Source organism: Periplaneta americana, chromosome 8, assembly GCF_040183065.1.
Source record: "Periplaneta americana isolate PAMFEO1 chromosome 8, P.americana_PAMFEO1_priV1, whole genome shotgun sequence".
In the NCBI taxonomy this organism is placed as follows: Eukaryota; Metazoa; Arthropoda; class Insecta; order Blattodea; family Blattidae; genus Periplaneta; species Periplaneta americana.
Window position 1 is genome coordinate 178,210,701 of NC_091124.1, and position 21,434 is coordinate 178,232,134.

Here is a 21,434-nt window from a genome sequence, read left to right on the forward strand (position 1 = left end):
TTTTCACCGTGTCCTGGACAGAACGTTGTGTCCCTATACTAAAAGCCAGGTTATGAATCGACTAAACCGGAAGCAACGTTCTGTTGCTCTCTTTCTGAGCTCTGTTGCCACATAGTGGCGCGAGATTCAAAGCGTGTTCAGCGTTTGTCACCGACATGTTTAAAATAACTACTGTCTATAATTCTCGATAACACTATGAACAATATTGGTAATTAAAATTACTGTTTTTAAGAAAGCACGAGCTAATGACGCTGGTACGAAATGCGACTCGTAATGCACGTGGTACTGCAAATGAACTGGCTACACTGTCTCCGTGATTCCGTTGCCAGATTTTCGTTAGCAGACGACATTTTCACGCGAGGTCCAATGAAAAGCTCCGTTCTCGTTCTCCCCTCCACCCCCCACACTCAACGTGTCATCACTGCACAGGCTACCCCTCTAACCCGCACTTTCCTCACGCCATCCCAACTACTTCCTGTTTAGTCGGTTCATAACCTGGCTTTTAGTATAGTATGATTCGGAAGGGATCTATATTTTTAACACAAAGATTGCAAGAATGCAGCTGCGCCCACAATGTTTGTCGTTCACACTCCCCGTCTGGAAGATCTGGTAACAAAAGTGAAGAGCGAAAGGAAGAGGAGACGGATAATGAAGGCACAGACATGGACCACCCCTGATTGAAACACATTATAAACCCTCATTAAAATCTATAGTTTTCCCTTAAAACCTTCATTTTGTTGCATGCCCTCTTTCTTTATCTTAGTCAAATTCCAGTAAGTTGCCTCCTCTCTCCGAGATTTGCAGGGCAGTCACTGAAACAAAGTGACTAATTATTAAGAAGTTGTGATACGAGTACTTTGAATAATATTTAAATGTCATTTTCTCTTAATTTTATGTTATTTAACCATTAGTTTAAGGGCATTTTAATGATCATTTTAAGTAGATTTTTAGGTCATCAACATCCCCCGCCTAGCGATGAGTAACCTTCAGCATGGTTATGTCGTGTCCGTAACCCTCGAGTTGACAGACAGACTAGAGTTGTAGGTTCGTGCAGAAGCTAAGTTGTCGCTGTGAAGTGACAAGTACAACCTTTATTACCGTGAATATTATACAAAATAAGCACGTTTACACTGCGTTGCTTGTTTAGACAGACTCCAGCAGATCATTGTGATAGGGAGGGGTTAAACCGGGCTATTTCTAACATAATCTCTTAACCGTGTTAAAATCTCAGACTTGGTCGTTACATTTAACGAGTTCTTCAAATGGGGCTTAGACTTGATAGTTACATTTAATGAGTTTTCAAATGAGGTGATTCCTTTAATTAAAGCACAGCATTTTATTTCAAGCGAGACAACTTAAATGAAGCAAGACTTGACTCCAAGAGAACAAAATAATTGGGACATAGATTTCCATTTTCCGGTCTGATGAAATCTTTACATACTCCATTGGAACGATGAGTTCAATATTACTAGTGCAATTTCAATAATGCAAGTAAAATTGTGAATTATCATTACAGTTTGCTCCTGAATAGAAGTAAACTATAGGTCCATTGTCGTAGATTTATATCTTGGAAAATAACCCGTCAGCTGCTCGACTCTTTGCTTTGGGGACAAATGTGCCTCCGAGTCTGTATTGAAAATATTCCGAAAATTCACGTTTTTCTTCACTATAATCCAGGACCGATGGAACCTCTATTGTTAAAGAGGAGAAAATAAATGTTCGGCAGTGTTTGTTTAACCAAACAACTAAAATGTTTTACATGGCGTAATAGTAAACCTTTTAGTGTGACTAATGTTATATGCCTTTTTATGGTAAAATAATATTTTAATATTATGTGGAAATAGTCTATAAATTATTTGATGTAACCTAATAATTGAGGACAATGAAATAGGCTAAAATTTGATCATCTATACTAATAATAAATCGCTTTTTTGAAATTTTTGTTTGTATGTCTGTCTGTCTGTCTGTCTGGATGTTTGTTACCTTTTCACGCGATAATGGCTGAACCGATTTATATGAAAATTGGAATATAAATTAATTTCGCTGTAACTTAGATTCTAAGCTATATGACATTCAAAATACGTTATTTAAAAGGGGGTTATAAGGGGGCCTGAATTAAATAAATCGACATATCTCGCGTATTATTGATTTTTGTGAAATATGTTACATGACAAAATTTCCTTGACAAATGATTTCCGATAAGTTTTATTCCTTGCAAAATTTTCATAGGACTGATATTTAATGAGATAAATGAGTTTTAAAATTAAAATACAATGCCATCTAAGGCGGTGTAATGAAATGAAAACAAATGACTACGTCTATAAGGGGCCTTGGACAACAACAATCGAAAGCTATGAAACACAGCCTACAGAGAATGTTTCTGTGTTTATATGAAGTAATATCGAAAGCTAAATTAACCGATTTGTATAATTAATTATTATTTCACCATTGGAAAGTGTAGTTTCTCTAGATGGACATAATGCTATAATGTTATTACAGTAACTTCTGAGTGCTCTCTGGACCAAAATGACCGCATTTTAATTATTTAAATACAATTTAAATTAAGTAACATATTAAACGATTTATCCTTCTATCAAACACGAATGTTCCCTGGATCAAACGTCCTATTTTAATTATGTAATTACTTTATATTTATTACTAACGGGTGCAGCGGAGCGCACGGGTACGGCTAGTATATTAATATTTTCTTATTCCCAGAAGAGTTTTTAATTATAATAATAACTAGCCGTACCCGTGCGCTCCGCTGCACCCGTTAGTAATAAATATAAAGTAATTACATAATTAAAATAGGACGTTTGATCCAGGGAACAACTTCTACAACAGCGCAAGATAATCTGCTTCGCTCATTACCCAATTTTTTTGCATTGCATTTATTGCATATATATTTTATGTATTTTAACACGATTCAATTGAGCATAGTTAAAATTTTAAATTATAAAGTAATGGATTACTAAGCTAACGTAGGCCTACTATTACTGCATACTAAATCAATACACTCTCGTTGTTCGTTAATTCTCTGAGATTAAAATGAGTGTACATAAATATTATTTTAAGAAATACAGAAAACGAATGTACAAAATAGCCCATCAAATTTTCTGTGCATAAGAAGCTATTTTAATCTTACCTGTCCTCGATTTACTCAGACGTTACTGTAATAACATTATGTCCATCTAGAGAAACTACACTTTCCAATGGTGAAATAATAATTAATTATACAGATCGGTTAATTTAGCTTCTGATATTACTTCATACAAACACAGCAACATTCTCTGTAGGCTATGTTTAATAGCTTTCGATTGTTGATGTCCAAGGCCCCTGTTTCGATAGTTCTTGTCCAAGGCCTCTTATAGACGAAGTCATTTGTTCTTAATTCATTGCACCGTCTTAGATGGCGTTATTTTAATTTTAAAACTCATTTATCTCATTAAATATCAGTCCTATCAAAATTTTGTAATGAATAAAACTTATCGGAAATCATTTTTAAAGAAACTTTTGTTATGTAACATTTTTCACAAACATTAATAATAAGCGAGATATTTCGATTTATTTAATTCAGGCCCCCTTAGTATTTTGAATGCCATATAGCCTAAAATCTAAGTGACAACGAACTTAATTTATATTCCAATTTTCATATAAATCGGTTCAGCCATTATCGCGTGAAAAGGTAACAAACATACAGACAGACATACAAACAAAAATTTCAAAAATGCGATTTTCGGTTTCAGGGTGGTTAATTATATATGTTAGGACCAATTATTTTTGGAAAGTCGAAAATTACCAGAAAAATTTCGGCTACAGATTTATTATTAATATAGATAGATAATTTGTTTCAAAGAATTAAATTTCTTGACGGAATTTATGAAAATCCTATTCAATAGTTGACGCTAATGTAGTGTTCTGTTTGATAAGTTTATTGTGCTGCCTGGTGGACCAAATACCGAAAATAAACACCGTATCATTTTCAGTTTGTTTTACTATGTATCATAATCTTTTTAAATGAAATGTGGAATGTACTGTATTTTTGTGCCGTTAACTCCCAGCACACAGATAACTACGAGTAAATAAAGAGCAAGTCATGCTGAACACTATCCACCGCAGAAGGTTAAATGTTTGAAGCATTTTCATTGATTAAAACAAACTATCTTATTAATTTTATAAATTTTGTTACCGTCTCAAATCATGAAATTTCCATAAATTTTAGGAATAATGCTCAGAAAAGTCTCAGAAAGAAAGGGGACATTTCCTCGACTTACTGACACTGCTGCAGGCCAATTTCTCGATTGGGACTGCAGAACAAAAATTTCGTAAGACTGCAGAAGCTTATGACTGACTATTACACTTTTACTACGTCACACTACTTTCGACCAATAAAACGGTACGAAAGGACGTCTTTCAACCAATCATGGCCGCTTATCGCACAATTTTATCGCGTCCCTAGCATTTGTTTAATTTTATCGCGTCCCTAGCATTTGTTTATTTTTATCACTACCCTAGCATTTGTTTCTTTGTTTGCCATCATTTCAAACTGCACTGGTCTGGCCGTCAAAAAACAGAAAATTACAAACCACTCCAGTCGATGCACATCATTTTCAAATATGACTCGCATTTTGGCATTCAAGAACAAGAATTAATAAAGATCACTGGTCATATATGAAGAGCACCATTCGGAAATCCTGAATGAGTTGAGGAATACACCATATACACCAACGAGTTCACTTCTTTTACGCACACGTCCAATATAACATCAACTGAACCACCAAAACATTCAAATTTGAAAATTGTACTTTCAATAATTGTTTCTTTTAAAATTATCCATGTTTATTTTTTATTTCATCATCGTTAATTAAAACGTTTCTTGTTTATTTCATCATCCCTTATTAAAACTTTTCTAACACTTGTTTATATTATTTAGGTTATGTTTGTTATAGCTTCTGCTATATATTAAAGATTGTTTAATACTAAGATTTATTGAAAATCATCTGTCAAGTGACGTTGATTACTGGGATCCGGATGATTGAAATGTAATGCAAATGTTTTAATAAAAATGAAACTGAATCAACAAAGCCTACTTGACTAGTAACAGTCCACAGAGTTCAATGATGATTCCATAATTGGCACAACTGATACCGGTAACAAGAAAACATCATCATAAAACACTACTGCCATCTAGCGTAATGTTGAGATGGTACAATAATACATTTCAAGACAGTTGTATTTTCGTAAGCCAATTAATATTTTATTGTACACTTTGTTACTTCTAATCTTTGTATAGCCTACTCTCTTCTAATCGTGTAATAGTCAATTAAATCCCACTCGAGTTTTGATTTTCTCTAGATAAATCAAAACCTCTAGTGAGATTACTGTTGATAAAATAGGAAACAAAAAAAAAAAAAAAAAAAAAAACAGAATATAGGCTACCTACAAAGAACGCAAAACTCAAGGCACCTTTAAAGGAGAAAGATTTCTATCATCATCATCATCATCATCATCATCATCATCATCATCATCATCATCATCATCATCATCATCAATGGCACGACAGCCCTTCATGGGTCCTGGCCTTCTTCAGAAGTTTTCGCCATTCCTCCCTATCCAATGCCAAACTTCTCCAAATTTCTAACACCCAAAGTCTTGATGTCATCCATCACACAGTCTTCCCATCTCAATCTCGGTCTCCCAACCTTCCTTCTTTCCATCTGAATAAATTTAAAAACTCTCTTCGCAACTCTATCACCTTGCATTCTCACAACATGCCCGGCCCAATCCAATCTTCTTATGTTTATGAATTTAAAGGCCCATTCACAATGAAAACGCAAACGTTACCGCAACGTTAGCGTAAGACATAAAGACGTGATACCATTCACAATGAAAACGTAAGCGTTAACGCTAGAATTTAGCACGGCCTCCTAGAATTAACGTGGAAAGGTTATGTGTAGACACTGCCCACTGGATTATCTGATGAAAAGTCGTCTATATATTACGAAACTATAGAAATTGCAACAAATTACATAAGTGACCATTCACCTGTACAATTTATGTTCATGCAAGTTGCATTGCCTATATACTTGTGTCTCTTGTCATAAAGACAACGCTGTTCTTGATACAAAGCAATTAATGTTTCATCAAATCATTCCGTAGCAAATGAAAATTATTTACTTGGAACGTTCTGAAGCAGAATTTGATGAAAAATTCGGTTTGTAGAAACAGCCAAGAGATGGTGTTAGTAAAACGAGCGCTCTGCGATCGTGTTTTGTTTCAAAATAACATAAACGCAAGCGCAAAAGTTTGGAGTTTTGCAAACTTTTCTTACGTTTATGTTAGCGTTTGCGCTTACGTATTTCATTGTGAATGCTTTCATTAAATAACAAGGGTCCAAGGTCTTGCGTTTATGTTGCGCTTGCGTTTAATTTTCATTGTGAATGGGGCTTAACAATATCCGGCTCATTATATAGAGAGATTTCCAACTTTACATATTAGTGTTGGTGAATGGGGTGTTCGAAGTGTACGGTAAATGGTTGAAATAGGTTAGTTCATCCTGTAACTGACATTTCCCGTATGTCGAGAGGATCGTGATTAAGCAATTTATACAATAATTACGAATAATAAAGCTAGAACGACACGGTTATACTTGCTGTAAGCAAAATGTTCGATTAGAATAATCGCAGTTGCTAGAACTCTGTACTTAGAGCAGGAAATGTCTGGAAGATTCAACAATATAGTAGTCCAAGGTTTAAGAATATACGTATAGCTTCGATGTTGAACTGATTTTCTTCATTATGATGTTGCAGGAGGAACTTGACCTCACGGCTCCGAATAAGGCTGCAATGCTCAGTTTGCCGTCTGAGAAGAAATGGCAGATTTACTGCAGCAGGAAAAAGGTAACTTAAAGATAATGCTTAAAAATACAATGTTTTTAATTTCCTTAATCCACATATCCTCATCGTTTAATTAAATACGTTTCCAGCTCTGTGACCCTGGAGTGAATGCAAACCATCTGGTGCAAGGTTAGTAAAGGGGAGAACGAAAATTAACAAACTGCTGTTGTTTCAAAACAACAATTATGCTACTTGCCAAAAATCTTCGTGTGAACTAAATCTGCGGTTACTTTATTTAAATAACAATTTCGTTATGGAGTGTTACTTTAACGGTTACTAGTAACGGTGTTACTTTAACGGTTACTAGTAACGGTGTTACTTTAACGTTACTACTCTCTTACCAGCTAAAGATTGAAGTAAATGTAAATAAATGCACGTGGCATAATGGTTTGTGATTGGCTATTGGACGCACAACGCCTCCAAACTCATGCTTCTTCCTCATATTAAAATAGTTCCTTCAAAAATAACAAAATGTATAATATACATGGAATACGAGTGAATTAAACATGCTTATAAGAACACTTTCTTACGATTTAAACAACATGTTTATATTAGTAGTTTCAGACATTGCGTGTTAAATCATTGTAACGTGTATTATGGCAACGCGCATGCGTAATAGGCATTAAATCCCTCCCAAGGTGACTTGCAGCTTCACAGAGCACATCAGCACAGCTGGTATAACACAGTGCTAGATTGTGTTGCCAACCTCAAATAAATTTCTGTAGAATTAAAGAAATTCTCCACTCTTCAAAGAATAATATTTAATCACGAATCTACAGAAAATGAAAATCCAATATTCCCAGTAGATAAATAATAAACATTAACCCTCTGTGAGCATTTTACGGGTTAGTTCAATGAATGTGTTGAAATGTCTGCAATATATCAGACGGTGGCTGCCCTGCGTGCTCACTTGCTGAAAATAATGCGCCCTGATGGCTGCTTTGGTAGCTAGCTTGCGATTGCGGAGTAATACATTTCGGTTTTGTTTAGTCTACTTCAATCTTTAGTTGGAAATAGAGTAGTAACGGTGTTTCTTGTAACTTGTTAGTCTCCAAGTCTGCATAGCAGGCCTATGTTGTAACGTTGATATCTGGATTTTGCTGCAAATGCTGCCAGTTTTTACATAGGTGCTCGTTGTAGAGGACTTCATTAATATATCGTTAATACGTCGAAATTCAGAGTGGAAATTCATGTTCTGTTGTCCCGAATCCTTTATTTCAGTTTCTTCAAGGTGCGGGGATTGCTTTCGTAAATTATTCTGTCTTCCAAAATTCCTTGTAAATAGAAGTGCTAAGGGAAGGAGGGTTTTGGCCAAAACACAAATGTAATAATTCTGTCTTCAAGCACCTGTTTTATTGTTCTAATGTCTCATCATTGTTTACCATTATTATAAAAGAAATAAACACTTTCACAAATTAATAATCGTATTTAGTATACGCATAGTGACTTATCGATGTGTGTTATATAGACTAAACACTCTTCAGCTGAAGACATAATAGTATATTATGCAACGAGCCTATAATGGTAGTAATTAAGACGCAAGTATGTTCGTTTATAAAACTCGCTTGCGCGCGTTTCATAATTTTCATACGAGCGTCTTAATTACCATTATAGACAAGTTTCATACGACTTTTTATGCTCGAACATATTTCTAACTTGCAATTATTCAAAAGTATTAATGTTATGGTTATGTGAGTAGCGAACTGACCTGAATTGTGAGATGTGCGCAGACGCGAGAGTATTGATTTTTTCCGAGGCACGAATGTCATTGACCTTGATATAATCTAGAGAATAAGATGAACATTAGTCTTGATATAACCTGGAAATTGATTTAGAATTGAAAAACGAGATGACAAATTGAATTTATTTGAATATTATTTACAATTAACGCTAATTATTATAGTAACAGAACATAACCTTCTGCGACAGTATTGGATTTCCAGCCTCCGTGACTTTTCGCTAATTGTCTTTCGATTGCATATCCGAGAATAATCGATACTTGCGATTTTATAATGGTAAAAAGGTGATTTGTCATTGGCTGAACACCTGAACTTTAATGAATAGGTGTACTTTAATGAGGTGCATTAAAGGGCTACTACCAGGTGTATAATTACTACATTTCAGCATGGTCGAGCGTAAAATACTATTTACAATAGCCACGCTTTCCTTGGCAGCAGTCTCAAGAGTGCAGTTTGACCTTCTGGCCGCAGGACACCAAAAAAAGACCTCGCTGCACATTGTCATCATCTTGGCCATATTCTGTGCTACATTTGAAACTTTGTTTGGACTCATCGATTAGAATACACATTAAAATACCTACTACCACAATCATTTACACGCCTGTTGTTAATTTTCAGCACAAGTAAAAAATTATAATTTATTGTACGTATAATAGGCTATACCCAATAAGTTAAGAAATAAGTGACCACTAGAAGATGAAATAATATACAATAATGAGCGTCTAAATACTTCACATAAATTTTCGAGACACATTATTGGGTGTCTCAATATTAACGAGCTCACGAAACGTCTTCCACATTTTAAATGACCTTAACCAGGCCAGCTCATGCGAACGATGAAAACTTATGTTAGACAGTAGTTCTGTATTAAGATCATTGATTTGTCGTACGTGAACCTTCCCAATTTAAAATGAATTTTTAACGTCGCTAGTGGCTTCTTTTTAGAAGACGCTAATATCGTCTGATTCAACGTCTACGCAATAATTGATGAATCCATCGCAATGTAACAATTCGCATGTGCTGGTTGAAAATAGCACACACTATCAATTAAAATAATGTAGGCCTACTATTTTGCTAATTTAAATTAATATGCATCCATACAAAGATTGATTTGATATTCAATAGGCACAATGCGTACGGTCTGTACTCGTCACGATCGTTTATGGTCGATGGAGAAAGTTGTGCAGTAAGTAGCTTTATGGACTATCGTTGATCCTAAATTTACTGCGCATGCTCATTTCTCCTAGAAGTCATGTGCTCTATGCAGTGGCGGCTGATTGACTGAGGCAAGTGAGGCCGGGCCTCAGTCACTTGGCTTAATTGAAATCAAATTTTGTGTTTTTATATAATGGAATAGTTATTTGAATGAAGCATATATCGTTGTAGAAGCATTTGAAAACTTTATGATGTATATAGACTGTTCTGCAGTAAAATTTGTTCCTGAGGCCAGGATCGCTAGTGCCGGGTCTGGCTTGTGATGTATATAGACCTGTTTTGCAGTAAAATTTGTTTCTGAGGCCAGGATCGCTCGTGCCAGGTCTGGCTTCTGCATTTCGTGTCTTTTCACGGGCTTTGAGTTTACGCTTAAAACGTTGTAGCCGAGGCACAATTCGTCTGGCCTGGTCAGGTTTCACTCCTCCCATCCATGGGCCGGCCTCAAGCGTAGAGTGGGGTGGGAATAGCAATGGTGACTTGTCTTCCTAAATAGACCATAAATAACAAAAATTTCAGCTCTTTGGCAGGCAAAGACCCACACTATTCTCTCCCCTTATGTCTTAGTTAAGGGTGTTGTACTATTGTACTTCGTAGTACAGTAGTGAATCTGGGCCAATGTTGTTATGTATTTCGGGAAAATATAAACAGGAACAAATGCGAGAAATAATGCTGGTGTAGTTAATTCATTGTTAGAGTGTCCTTTTTCGAGAAGAAATAATAGTGAAAGAAAGGAAGTTTTAAATTAAGAGAAAGCCTACCGAGATACCTACGACATCGAAGACAATTTTTCTGACAGATAATCTTAAAACGTTAGTTTCTATTGCATCCTGGTATGGGCAACATAAATGGTTAAGTGGTAATGTGGTGCAAAAAAAAACTTCTCTGTTGGCTTTGTTTGTTGCTGTCAAAGGAAAAAATAAAAAGAAAAGAAAGAAAGGGGAATTTCAACACATAATATGGGTTGCTTCATCACACTGAAACAATCACTGAAACTCAGAGCATAACAGCTTATTTGGTGAGTGAAATTATTAGTTTTCATTAATAATAATAATAATAATAATAATAATAATAATAATAATAATAATAATAATAATAATAATACAGTAATAATGATAATATTATAACAGTAATAATTAATAACATAAACACTTCCTATCGGAGGCACTTAAACTAGTTGCATCTGGCCTCACTGAGGACTTCGATCACCGGCCGTTACTGGCTCTATGGAATAAATTTGTCCTTGGCATGACTGTTCTATTAAAATATTCGTACAATTGATTCCCGATAATTCACGTGTGGATAATTCCCTTTGCGGATAATTCGCGGTGCTTTCTTAGGTGGGAGACAAAGTAACGTTGTCATTTTCGTTTTTACTCTATTTACGCTCCTCTCCCCCTCTTAAGAAATGTGTGACCTAAAATCAGAAAAAAAAAAAAAAAATGAACACTCCACTAAGAAATAAAAAAAGATGACATTATTTTTGTTAAATAGTGTCTGAAGATATTTTGTAAAACTTGTGTTTCTTGTTTTAAGATTCCATCCAACTGCAGAATTGTATAATATTATAATGTTTCGCACTGTTTCATATTTTTCACTTGATACTAAAGTATATTTTAAACCTGTCTCAGAGTAACTTTTACTGCACTTTAAATAATACACAATTTTGCGTATAATTCGCGATTTTCGATATTTCGCGGAAGGTCTTGCATTAATTACCGCTTATTATCAGAAGTCTACTGTATCGAATTATTCGTTGGTAATTTTTATTCGGTTTTTATTTTATACCTTATATTTAAACTGAATGGATTCTATAAATTGTTTATGAAATGTTGAACAATGCGGTAGTTGTTAATAATCGAATTATTCGGTAGTCCTGCTCAATAGTGTGTTATAATAGTACATTATGCAACGAGCCTATAATGATAGTAATTAAGACGCAAGTATGTTTGTTTATGAAACGAGCGCAAGCGAGTTTCATAATTTTCATACGAGCGTCTTAATTACCATTATAGGCAAGTGTCATACGACTTTTTATGCTCGACCATATTTCTAACTTGAAATTATTCAGAAGTATATATTTGACCTTGTTCATAGCTCTTAAATTGTGAGATGTGCGTAGACGCGAAAGTATTGATTTTTTCCGAGGAACAATAATGTCATTGACCTTGATGTAATGTAACATGAACTAATTTTGATATAACCTGGAAATTGATTCAGAATTGAAAAAACGAGATGACAAATTGAATTTATTTGAATATTATTTACAATTAACGCTAATTATTATAGTAACAGAACATAACCTTCTGCGACAGTATTGGATTTCCAGCCTCCGTGACGTTTCCCTCGTTGTCTTTCGATTGCATAACCGAGAATAATCGAAAACCTGAACTTTAATGAATAGGTGTACTTTAATGACATGCATTAAAGGACTGCTACCAGATGTATAATTACTACATTTCGGCATGGTCGAGCATAAACTTCCTTCCATGTGCGAAGAATTGAGGTTACCGTCTCTATTGCAGACACTTCAATTCCAATAATAAAATATAATGAACTAATTTTTGAGCAGACTTCAACGTAAGATCTACATGGCACTACAGCCCCTCACATGTGCTTCAACTGTTCCACACTCTTGAGGTTCTTTGTGTGAAAGATAAGTTGAAGGGTTAAAGAGAAGTGGGAGTAAATGTAATACACACAGGGATAGATGATAGAAGAGATAAACTCCTTTAGTGCCATTCACAATGCAATTCGTTATGTACCGGTAGTCAACTTGAAGATGAAATAAAGATCACAATTACTGATAAAAGAAAATAAGAGCATGATAAAGCCTAAACTGAAGAGATCACTTCTGTAAAGTGGTTTATGAACGGTGAAAACTTCTTTTGTCGCATAAGCTAAGCAGCTTTCAAAATATGTTGGAAAATTAAACGCCTAAAGAAATTACAGTTTCTATTATTCATTTTACTCCCAATCCAGTTCGCTAATTTCAGGTAACCAAGAAAGTTCGTTTGTTTGTTTGTAAGTAACGTTAGAGCATTAAGGAAGAATGTAATTGGCTTTTGGAAGAAATTATTTGGTTTCCCTCGTTGAAATATTATAACACGTACAGCTGTACTGAAATTTTATCAATTTCGATTTTTGGATTTTCTGAGAAATGGTGTAAAATTTTAAATTTTAATCCTCATTTTTTAATTTAATTTTCCTCATTAAAATGGTATACATAATTTCACTAGAATGGCGTCCATTTTCGCTTTTCTGAAGAGGGGATGCAGTATATGTAAATTCTGTGTCTTACTTTAACGCTCATTTTCCGTAAGTTTAGTTTTCCCACACAAAAAGTACCTTTTATCAGCTTTTATTTAATCTAGAAAGCTGAAATCTTGAGGAATTGGTTATTTGTATATTTTACATATAGTCTACTGAAACAATGTTTTTAAATTTGTTAAATTTTGGATATGTTACAGGGGGTATTGTACTGAAAATCGTTGGAAAAATATAGATACATACGAATGAAGGAAAATTACTTCTCTGTAAGGAAATAAATTACCGTACTGAAAAACTACTCTTTCAGCATAAAGTCAAGTTACGTGTACATGGGCTGTAAAAAATCAGCTGCCTATTTTCAATAGTTTTCGAGGAAAAATTTCTTATGTAAGACATAATTTAACATTGTTAAGATAAGCAATTTCGTTTCCCCTTAAGTAGCACAACAAACTAACTTTATTCAGGAAAATAGTTCTTCGTTGTTCTATATACACTTTTATATAATCACTGATTAACTTCATAACTTCTTTACTGTGTTAACACTATGAAATTACCTGATATTCTTCGGACAATGAAGAATATCACTTCGAAGCTAGGCAGCCAGGTAATTTTCTTATGTTAACATAGTAAAGAAGTTATAAAGCTAATCAATGAAAATAGTTTCATTAAATAGTATTTCTTTTATAGTAAAATCATCTTGGAAATGCTACTCCTGTAAATGCGCTCGGTCTTTAGATGCTGGGTAATTTCTTAGGATTCTCTGTGCCTTATCATAATTTCTTTCTGACATAGTGTTTGTTTAGATAGTTCTTCAGGGAAACGAAAAGTTGTTGGTGAAAGATATGAAGAATATGGAGATTGTACCTAAGTTTCCCGTTCATGCCTCCCTATTGTCTTCCATGTATACTGATAGTGAACAATATTTGGTCTCGGTCATCTAATGTAATCATTGATTTCTTTCCAGGATCAAGATGGTGAAACAGATTTGTCTCATTTGCCAGAACATTACATCGAGCGAGTACAAGCCTTGGCCATGGTAAGTGACTTCCCTCTTAAAATCTGTGAAGATCAAGCTTTAAAAATATAGAATTTACATAGGTAGATTTTAAAAATCAAAGATGCGTAAGTAAAATTGCAATAGTTGATAGTTTTTTTTAAGAATTTTATATTTTTCATATACAGTAGATTTTTTTTTTTATAAAACTAAAATGTTCCATCTGGAAATGGTTGAAGAAGAAAATATAACTTTCTTTCTAATATAAGAGTATCTGTTCAGTTATTGTTAACCATTATGCGATTCACAGAGAAATATGTAGGACCATTAATCTCATGATGTTTATGGTATTAGGGCGTCACTAAAGCATTTCCATATATTCTCTACTTTTAGACATTAGAGACCGATATTTGTAAGATCCTTGGCTTAATTCCTCTTTCGAAAAAAATATCTTGGACTATTTCATTTCACCCGAAAAATTCATTACTCTTAGCTGAGTTCGAACTCACGATATGTTGGTCTAAAGACAAGCACGGGTGCCACTAGACTACCGAGGAGAAAGTAGAGAAAAGTGAAGAAACACAAAGAAAAAAGAGGAATTTTGATACATGATTGCATATACCGAATTGTTTTTGTGAGAAGGAAAGAATACTGCAGCTCAGTTCTGAATAAATATCATATTCCTATCACTATAATGTAACTTTTTCTTTTTCGTATATTTTTCAGTACCGTGGAATTTCAATTTCTCAAGTCTTTTCCACCTTTTACAATATTACATGGTTGTAGTTCACATGGTTAAAAATCCTGTTTGTTATGTGCTTGTCAATTTATTTCATCATTGCAAAAGAACTCTTAAAATCTCAATTTTACTTCGTCTGTTAAAGTGCAAGATCTCCTAGTTGATTCAGGACTTAAAGACTTGTACATGACCAATCCAACAATTCATCCGCCTTTTTTCTCAAGATGGCTATTTCTTCCTGGGAATAATGGACAAGGATTCTTTTTAGCTTTATTTTACTGCTCTTACGAATATTACAGTACAATTTTTGTAAGTCCAAATAGGTGAAGTAGAATCGTTTGTATTTGAATCTCTGACTTGTTTTTTCTCTACCTGTGCAGTCTTACTTTTTACTGAATATACTATTTTCTTCTAACAGCTTCTTTTTTTATCCACTTAATCCTTTCCTTTTAATCTCCTCGCTTTCTTGTACTACTTCTCTTTTTCTAAATATTAATTTTCTGCGTTAATTTTTACTTTTCTCGGTATTTTGCCATTTGGTTGCTCTTAGATTTGGTGGGAGCCATTTTCTGAGAATAAATGTAAAATAGTTTTAAATTAATATAAATTACATGCAGAAGTTTCAATAAATTGTCATTATTGAAATAGTGTTTGAAAGTTATGTGATTTATTTCTTATAAAAACTATATCTCAGTTTCTCACTTTTTACATTTTTTGGGGGAGTGGTTAATAGTAGAGTAGGCCTATAGCATTCTTTTGATTTTCCTTAGGATTTTCTTAGATTGAAACCAATTATTTTCTCAGTATAATTTAGTTTGTAATGGATGCCCATTTTGTAAGAGATTAGGTTTCTTGAATAATTTCAGGTAATTTACTTGTTTTACTGAATCACTCAATTTAAACTTCATTAAACCCGTTTCCGAATAGATGCAGGAAAATCTATTTTCTTATTCTTTTTCGTTCAAAAGTCATGTCTTTAGGATGAAAGTTTGCAATTACGATCTCAGTTTTTCTATATCACTCATTAGTCACTTAATGTCAGAGCAGGTTTCTGATTTAGTTCATTTGTTTAAATCGTCAGACATCTTTATTGCGTTTTTCCTTTGCTTTCCTCGTTCTCTTATGTTCTGTATATTTCCTCCATTTCACGATTATTTTATTCAGTTTTTAATTCAATGTGAGGAGATGTTCCGACATACTGTTATTATTTGAAGAGTTCGCGGGAAAAACGATGAATGTCACATTTCTGTTAAGGATTAGATAATGATCTAATTGAGTCTATAACTGCAAGATGTAGTGCTGTTTCTATAGAAAATAAAGGAAAGGATTACTGTATTCGTGGTGATAATTCTCCTTTTTACCATTTTTCATAAGAACAACATTAAATTTCGCAGTGATCCATTGAATTAGATAATGACATCAACCTTAACATAACTGTGACATTATCAACATTATTTTGATTTCATTTATTAGCAGCGTATTCCAAGAATCGTGTTTAATAGTTTACTTCACTGATTCTCGCAGTGCACGAATTACAAATGAAGAGTACACTGCAAGAATGATGGATGTCATTTGGAATACATTTTTCAGGAGAAGCAATTGAAAGTTTGAAATTCTTAGCGCTCAAAGCTTAACTGTGATTTTCCGATCATTATCGGACAATGGCTATCAGTGTTAATGCCATATAACTCTGTATGTACATTCTATATGTCTTAAGCTATGCATTGACAGTCTTGGTTCATTTTCGACAAGAAAGTGACATCCATCATTCTTGCAGTGGACTCTTCAAATACATCACTTTCCTTGTATTCTTTGCTTACCTACTGTTGGTAACAGAATAAGCACGAATCCTTAATATATTAAGTTGAAAATAACTATATTACTTCAATCTCACATGCAACTTCATTTTTATGTGCAGACTATGTTAAAAATGTGTTTTATAATAATTGATAATATGCTTTCTATTTTCTGAAGAAATACTTAAGATAATTCTGATATGAATATTCTATAACAAATCCCCTAACACAACTTGACCATTTTAATGTAATGTTAAATGCATATTTTACAATTGCGCTTAGTCCACATCTGTGGAGTAACGGTCAGCGCGTCTGGCCGCGAAACCAGGTAGCCCGGGTTCGATTCTCGGTCGGGACAAGTTACCTGGTTGAGGTTTTTTTCCCGAGATTTTCCCTCAACCCAATATGAGCAAATGCTGGGTAACTTTCGGTGTTGGACCCCGGACTCATTTCACTGTGTCATGACGTCACTGTTGAGCGAGTTTCAGCTTTTGTGTCAGAGAAGTTGCCTATTAATCAAGACGTTCAATCTGAACTTGAGAACGTGTACTGTATAGCTTTAACGTCGTGGCAACAGATGGCGGTTTGTACGGTCTGTGTGCTACCATAACCTCTTTCGAACTGTGTTTTGCGCGGCCAAGTCGTACGCAGGGTATTTGTTATCATCGGTTGCGTACGGCAGCGTTCCACAACACAAATCAAATGCTCCGTGTCCATGTTGACCGTCGAAGTTAATGTCAACAAATACGTAAGTAATCGTCTTAACCCTCTCCACATATCCCGACAGTAAGAAAAAAACTCACCACAGTATATGTTTCGAAACAGTTCACATTCCTGCCACTACCGGCGTTACCGTACGTATCGGTAAGTATTTACTTACTTACAAATGGCTTTTAAGGAACCCGAAGGTTCATTGCCGCCCTCACATAAGCCCGCCAGCGGTCCCTATCCTGTGCAAGATTAATCCAGTCTCTGTCATCATACCCCACCTCCCTCAAATCCATTTTAATATTATCCTCCCATCTACGTCTCGGTATCCCTAAAGGTCTTTTTCCCTCCGGTCTCCCAACTAACACTCTATATGCATTTCTGGATTCGCCCATACGTGCTACATGCCCTGCCCATCTCAAATGTCTGGATTTAATGTTCCTAATTATGTCAGGTGAAGAATACAATGCGTGCAGTTCTGTGTTGTGTAACTTTCTTCGTTCTCCTGTAACTTCATCCCGCTTAGCCCCAAATATTTTCCTAAGCACCTTATTCTCAAACACCCTTAACCTATGTTCCTCTCTCAGAGTGAGAGTACAAGTTTCACAACCATACAGAACAACCGGTAATATAACTGTTTTATAAATTCTAACTTTCAGATTTTTGGACCTCTTCTGAATGAATGCCGTACTTGCTAGGCAACTTCTCTGGCACATAAGTAATACACCTCTGCGGAAGTGTAGGAAGATTGAATTCTCTAGGCTCATCGACTAGCCACATGACGGCATACAGCGAGCCATGACACACTTTGAACTGAACACCCAGTATTATCACCTTCATTTCATTCAGACGCTAAATAACCTAAGATGTTCATAAAGTGTCGTAAAATAACCTACTAAAAATTACAATTGCGTGAAATGTTTTAAGGACATTAATGTTCGAGGAGATTAGTGTCTGTTGATCCCTGTTTCAGCTTCAGTTCCCAGCGGACTCTGAAGAAGAGGTGCGCTCCCGCACGCGACAGTTGGACGGCCTGAAGACTGCACTGAGAACACAACCACACAGCTTTGTCCTGCGGTTCATCGAGCTCGACGGTTTGCCTGCTCTGCTAGGCTTCCTGTCCGCCATGGACTATGCTACTGCTCAGAGCTCCATCCACACGTCCTTGATAGGATGCGTGAAGGCTCTTATGAACAACTCGGTATGTAACAGACAATAACAGAACAGAAATCATTTTAGTGTTCCAACCTTGGCGCCTGATCTAATTATTGTTCATTATCATTTTTTTCTTTTTCCGTCTACTATGTGTTGTTTCTTTTAGTATACGTCCGACATAGCAACAGGCGATTTTAAGGACCGTATATCTGTCAAAGTACACACAGTTGAAGAGCGATGAACTACGCGCACATTCTGTTGCCACTTACAAGGAGAGGACACGCTCTGTATATCACCGAATTAAATCAGATTTTGTGACATGAAAGTACAAGACGTACTGTTTAAAGTCATACCAGGTATGGGTGGCCAATGACCCCTCGTTTTGGAAATTGGCTATTGTTTGTGACACACTTCCGTTAGGTGCCTAATAGGGAAGCATTAGACTGTGTAAGGGCGTAGCTCATATGGTTGGATGCTGAGTTGTCATCCAGGCAATCCGAGTTCGAATCCTAATGCCTACTCATTTTTTAAAGCTTGATATTATTATTATTATTATTATTATTATTATTATTATTATTATTATTATTATTCACTTTCAGTTGTCAGCTCCTATATTCTAAGCCATGTTGAAATATGCGTGGTATGCATCAAAATTGATAAACGAACGAGAAGTGTTTGTGAATGTGAAGGATATCTGTTTCGCAGCAGAAGTGCGGAAAAATGTGTGTGACTGTGGACAACCTCCTTTCATTTGCTGTGCATGGTGCATGAAATATGTATGTTTTGTGTGTTTTTATGACATCATAATGAATCGGGTACAAAATGAAATAGAATAGCTGCTACAGAAATAGAACAGACGCCAGTGACACATCTTACCTTCCTACGTGAGCAGTATTTCATTGTTTATCCTTTACAATACAATGTTAGTTAATTAGTAATTTGTTTAAAACATGATGAAGCATTCAATACATTGAGAAATATGATATAGGTATGTAAGTAGATAACACTGTGATCACAATATTAATCATTATTAAAAGAAAAAAATATAGGCCTAGAACCAGTTAAGATTCGAACTCAGGTTCCCTGGATAACAACTCAGCATCCAACCATATGGGCGACGCTGTTACGCAAGCTAATAGTTCCCTATTGAGCACCTAACGGAAGTATGTCACAAATAATAGCCAATATTTCCAAAAAGAGGGGTCATTGGCCATCCATACCAGGTATGACTTTAAACAGTACGTCTTGTACTTTCATCTCACACAATCCTATTCTATTCGGTGATATATAGAGCGTGTCCTCTCCTTGTTAGTTACTATGGAAAGATGGAGCGGTGCACAACATGCTTTTGCAACTAAAAGCTTTACAAGAACAACGACAGTTCTGAGGCTACGAGGCGTGAATTTCGCCATTTTAATTTATGACTCCATGATCCCTTGTCATCTGCTCGTGCGACTTAAATTTTCATCCATACAAAATCGACTTCAATTTTCATCCATACAAAATCAGGTGGCACATAAATAATGATTAAAACATCTCTACCGAAGGGCGTTTTGTGAGGATATTTTAAATTGCACGGAAGAAAATGAAGGTTTTACCGATATTTTGTGGATGTCTGACAGAGCACATTTCCATTCCGGTGGTAGTCACTTAAAGGACATCCTTGTCATGAAATAAATGACAGTCTGTATACTTTATCTTACCTATGTTATTTTGAAAATATAAATTCTTGAGTCAATAACCAACTATTAATAAACTCTAATAGTCCATTCCTCTGCCGAACCTTGTATAGGGCAATTTAATGCAATGGAAGATTTAAAATATTTTAAGAGTTAAACCAGCTGTAATTCCAAATAATAATATAATAATAATGTGTTATTATTATTATTATTGTTATTATTATTATTATTATTATTATTATTATTATTATTATTATTATTATTATTATTATTATTATTATTATACCTGGTTCAGACAACCCATTAAGAGCGAATGCGAGGTAACTTTAGGCACTGGATCTTGGACTCATTTCCCTGGCATTGTCACTTTCATTTCATTCAGACACTAGATAACCAATAGTTGATAAGGCTCATAAAATAAGCAAGTAACATATTATTAATACACTCCAATTAATTTTATATGAAACCCTGTTTTACTTGAGATAGACATATTAGGATTTTAAATACTGTATTATAAAATGTACCGTATATCATATTGATTAATGAAAGCTTATGTTTAAGGTTGCAAAGTTTTGTGAAGTAAATATAATATGAGAGTGTCACAAATTTGAACTCCAACGTCTTGAACTAGTTTGTCGATCAGACAGGTGCGACACCAAGTACTCCCACCAATACAAGTGTTCCGAAATAAATGCTGTTATTAAGATTTTATGGGATATGTAAATTACGTTCACAAAAGTTGTAATCTGAACACATGATAAAATTTGTATATATCCACTGAATTATTATGATTTTCTTTCTATAGTTTTTATATATTTTGCTATAAATAAATTAACAGTTGATAGAAATAAATTAGGATAATAATTTAAAATAGATTCCGATAAATGTGTTGTATAAAATTTAGAAACTGCTTGTAACAACACTGTTTAACGGAAAACTGTGTAACGTCTTCAGAGATTTCAACCGACAGAAATTTAAACTACATTCTAGTGAATATTAGGATTAGTTATTTGCTTAGGTTATAATATAGTATACATTTCATGAAACTTGTGAATTGAAATATAAGATTGTATTTTAGTATTTAATTTCATCTCATTGCATTTCATTCATTCATGTGTATAAATTATAAAACTTTGTAGAGATTTGCTGAATTTATAGATTTGTAAAATTGTATTAACTTCATAATTGAAACGTAAGATTAATTCAGTAGGAGACTTCATTAATCAATATCATATTATTATTATTA

The 21,434-nt window shown here is 34.6% G+C and overlaps 1 protein-coding gene across 9 annotated transcripts in view; it reads left to right on the top strand.

The window, feature by feature from the left end:
* Positions 1–21,434, top strand: part of DAAM (disheveled-associated activator of morphogenesis-like protein) — a 1,051,518-nt gene that overhangs the window by 969,188 nt on the left and 60,896 nt on the right. For all 9 annotated transcript variants that reach the window (XM_069834114.1, XM_069834116.1, XM_069834117.1 and 6 more), the window contains 3 exons: positions 6,810–6,899; positions 14,082–14,153; positions 18,328–18,555. In XM_069834114.1, coding sequence (XP_069690215.1) covers positions 6,810–6,899; positions 14,082–14,153; positions 18,328–18,555 — 390 coding nt within the window. The remainder of the gene's footprint in view (positions 1–6,809; positions 6,900–14,081; positions 14,154–18,327; positions 18,556–21,434) is intronic.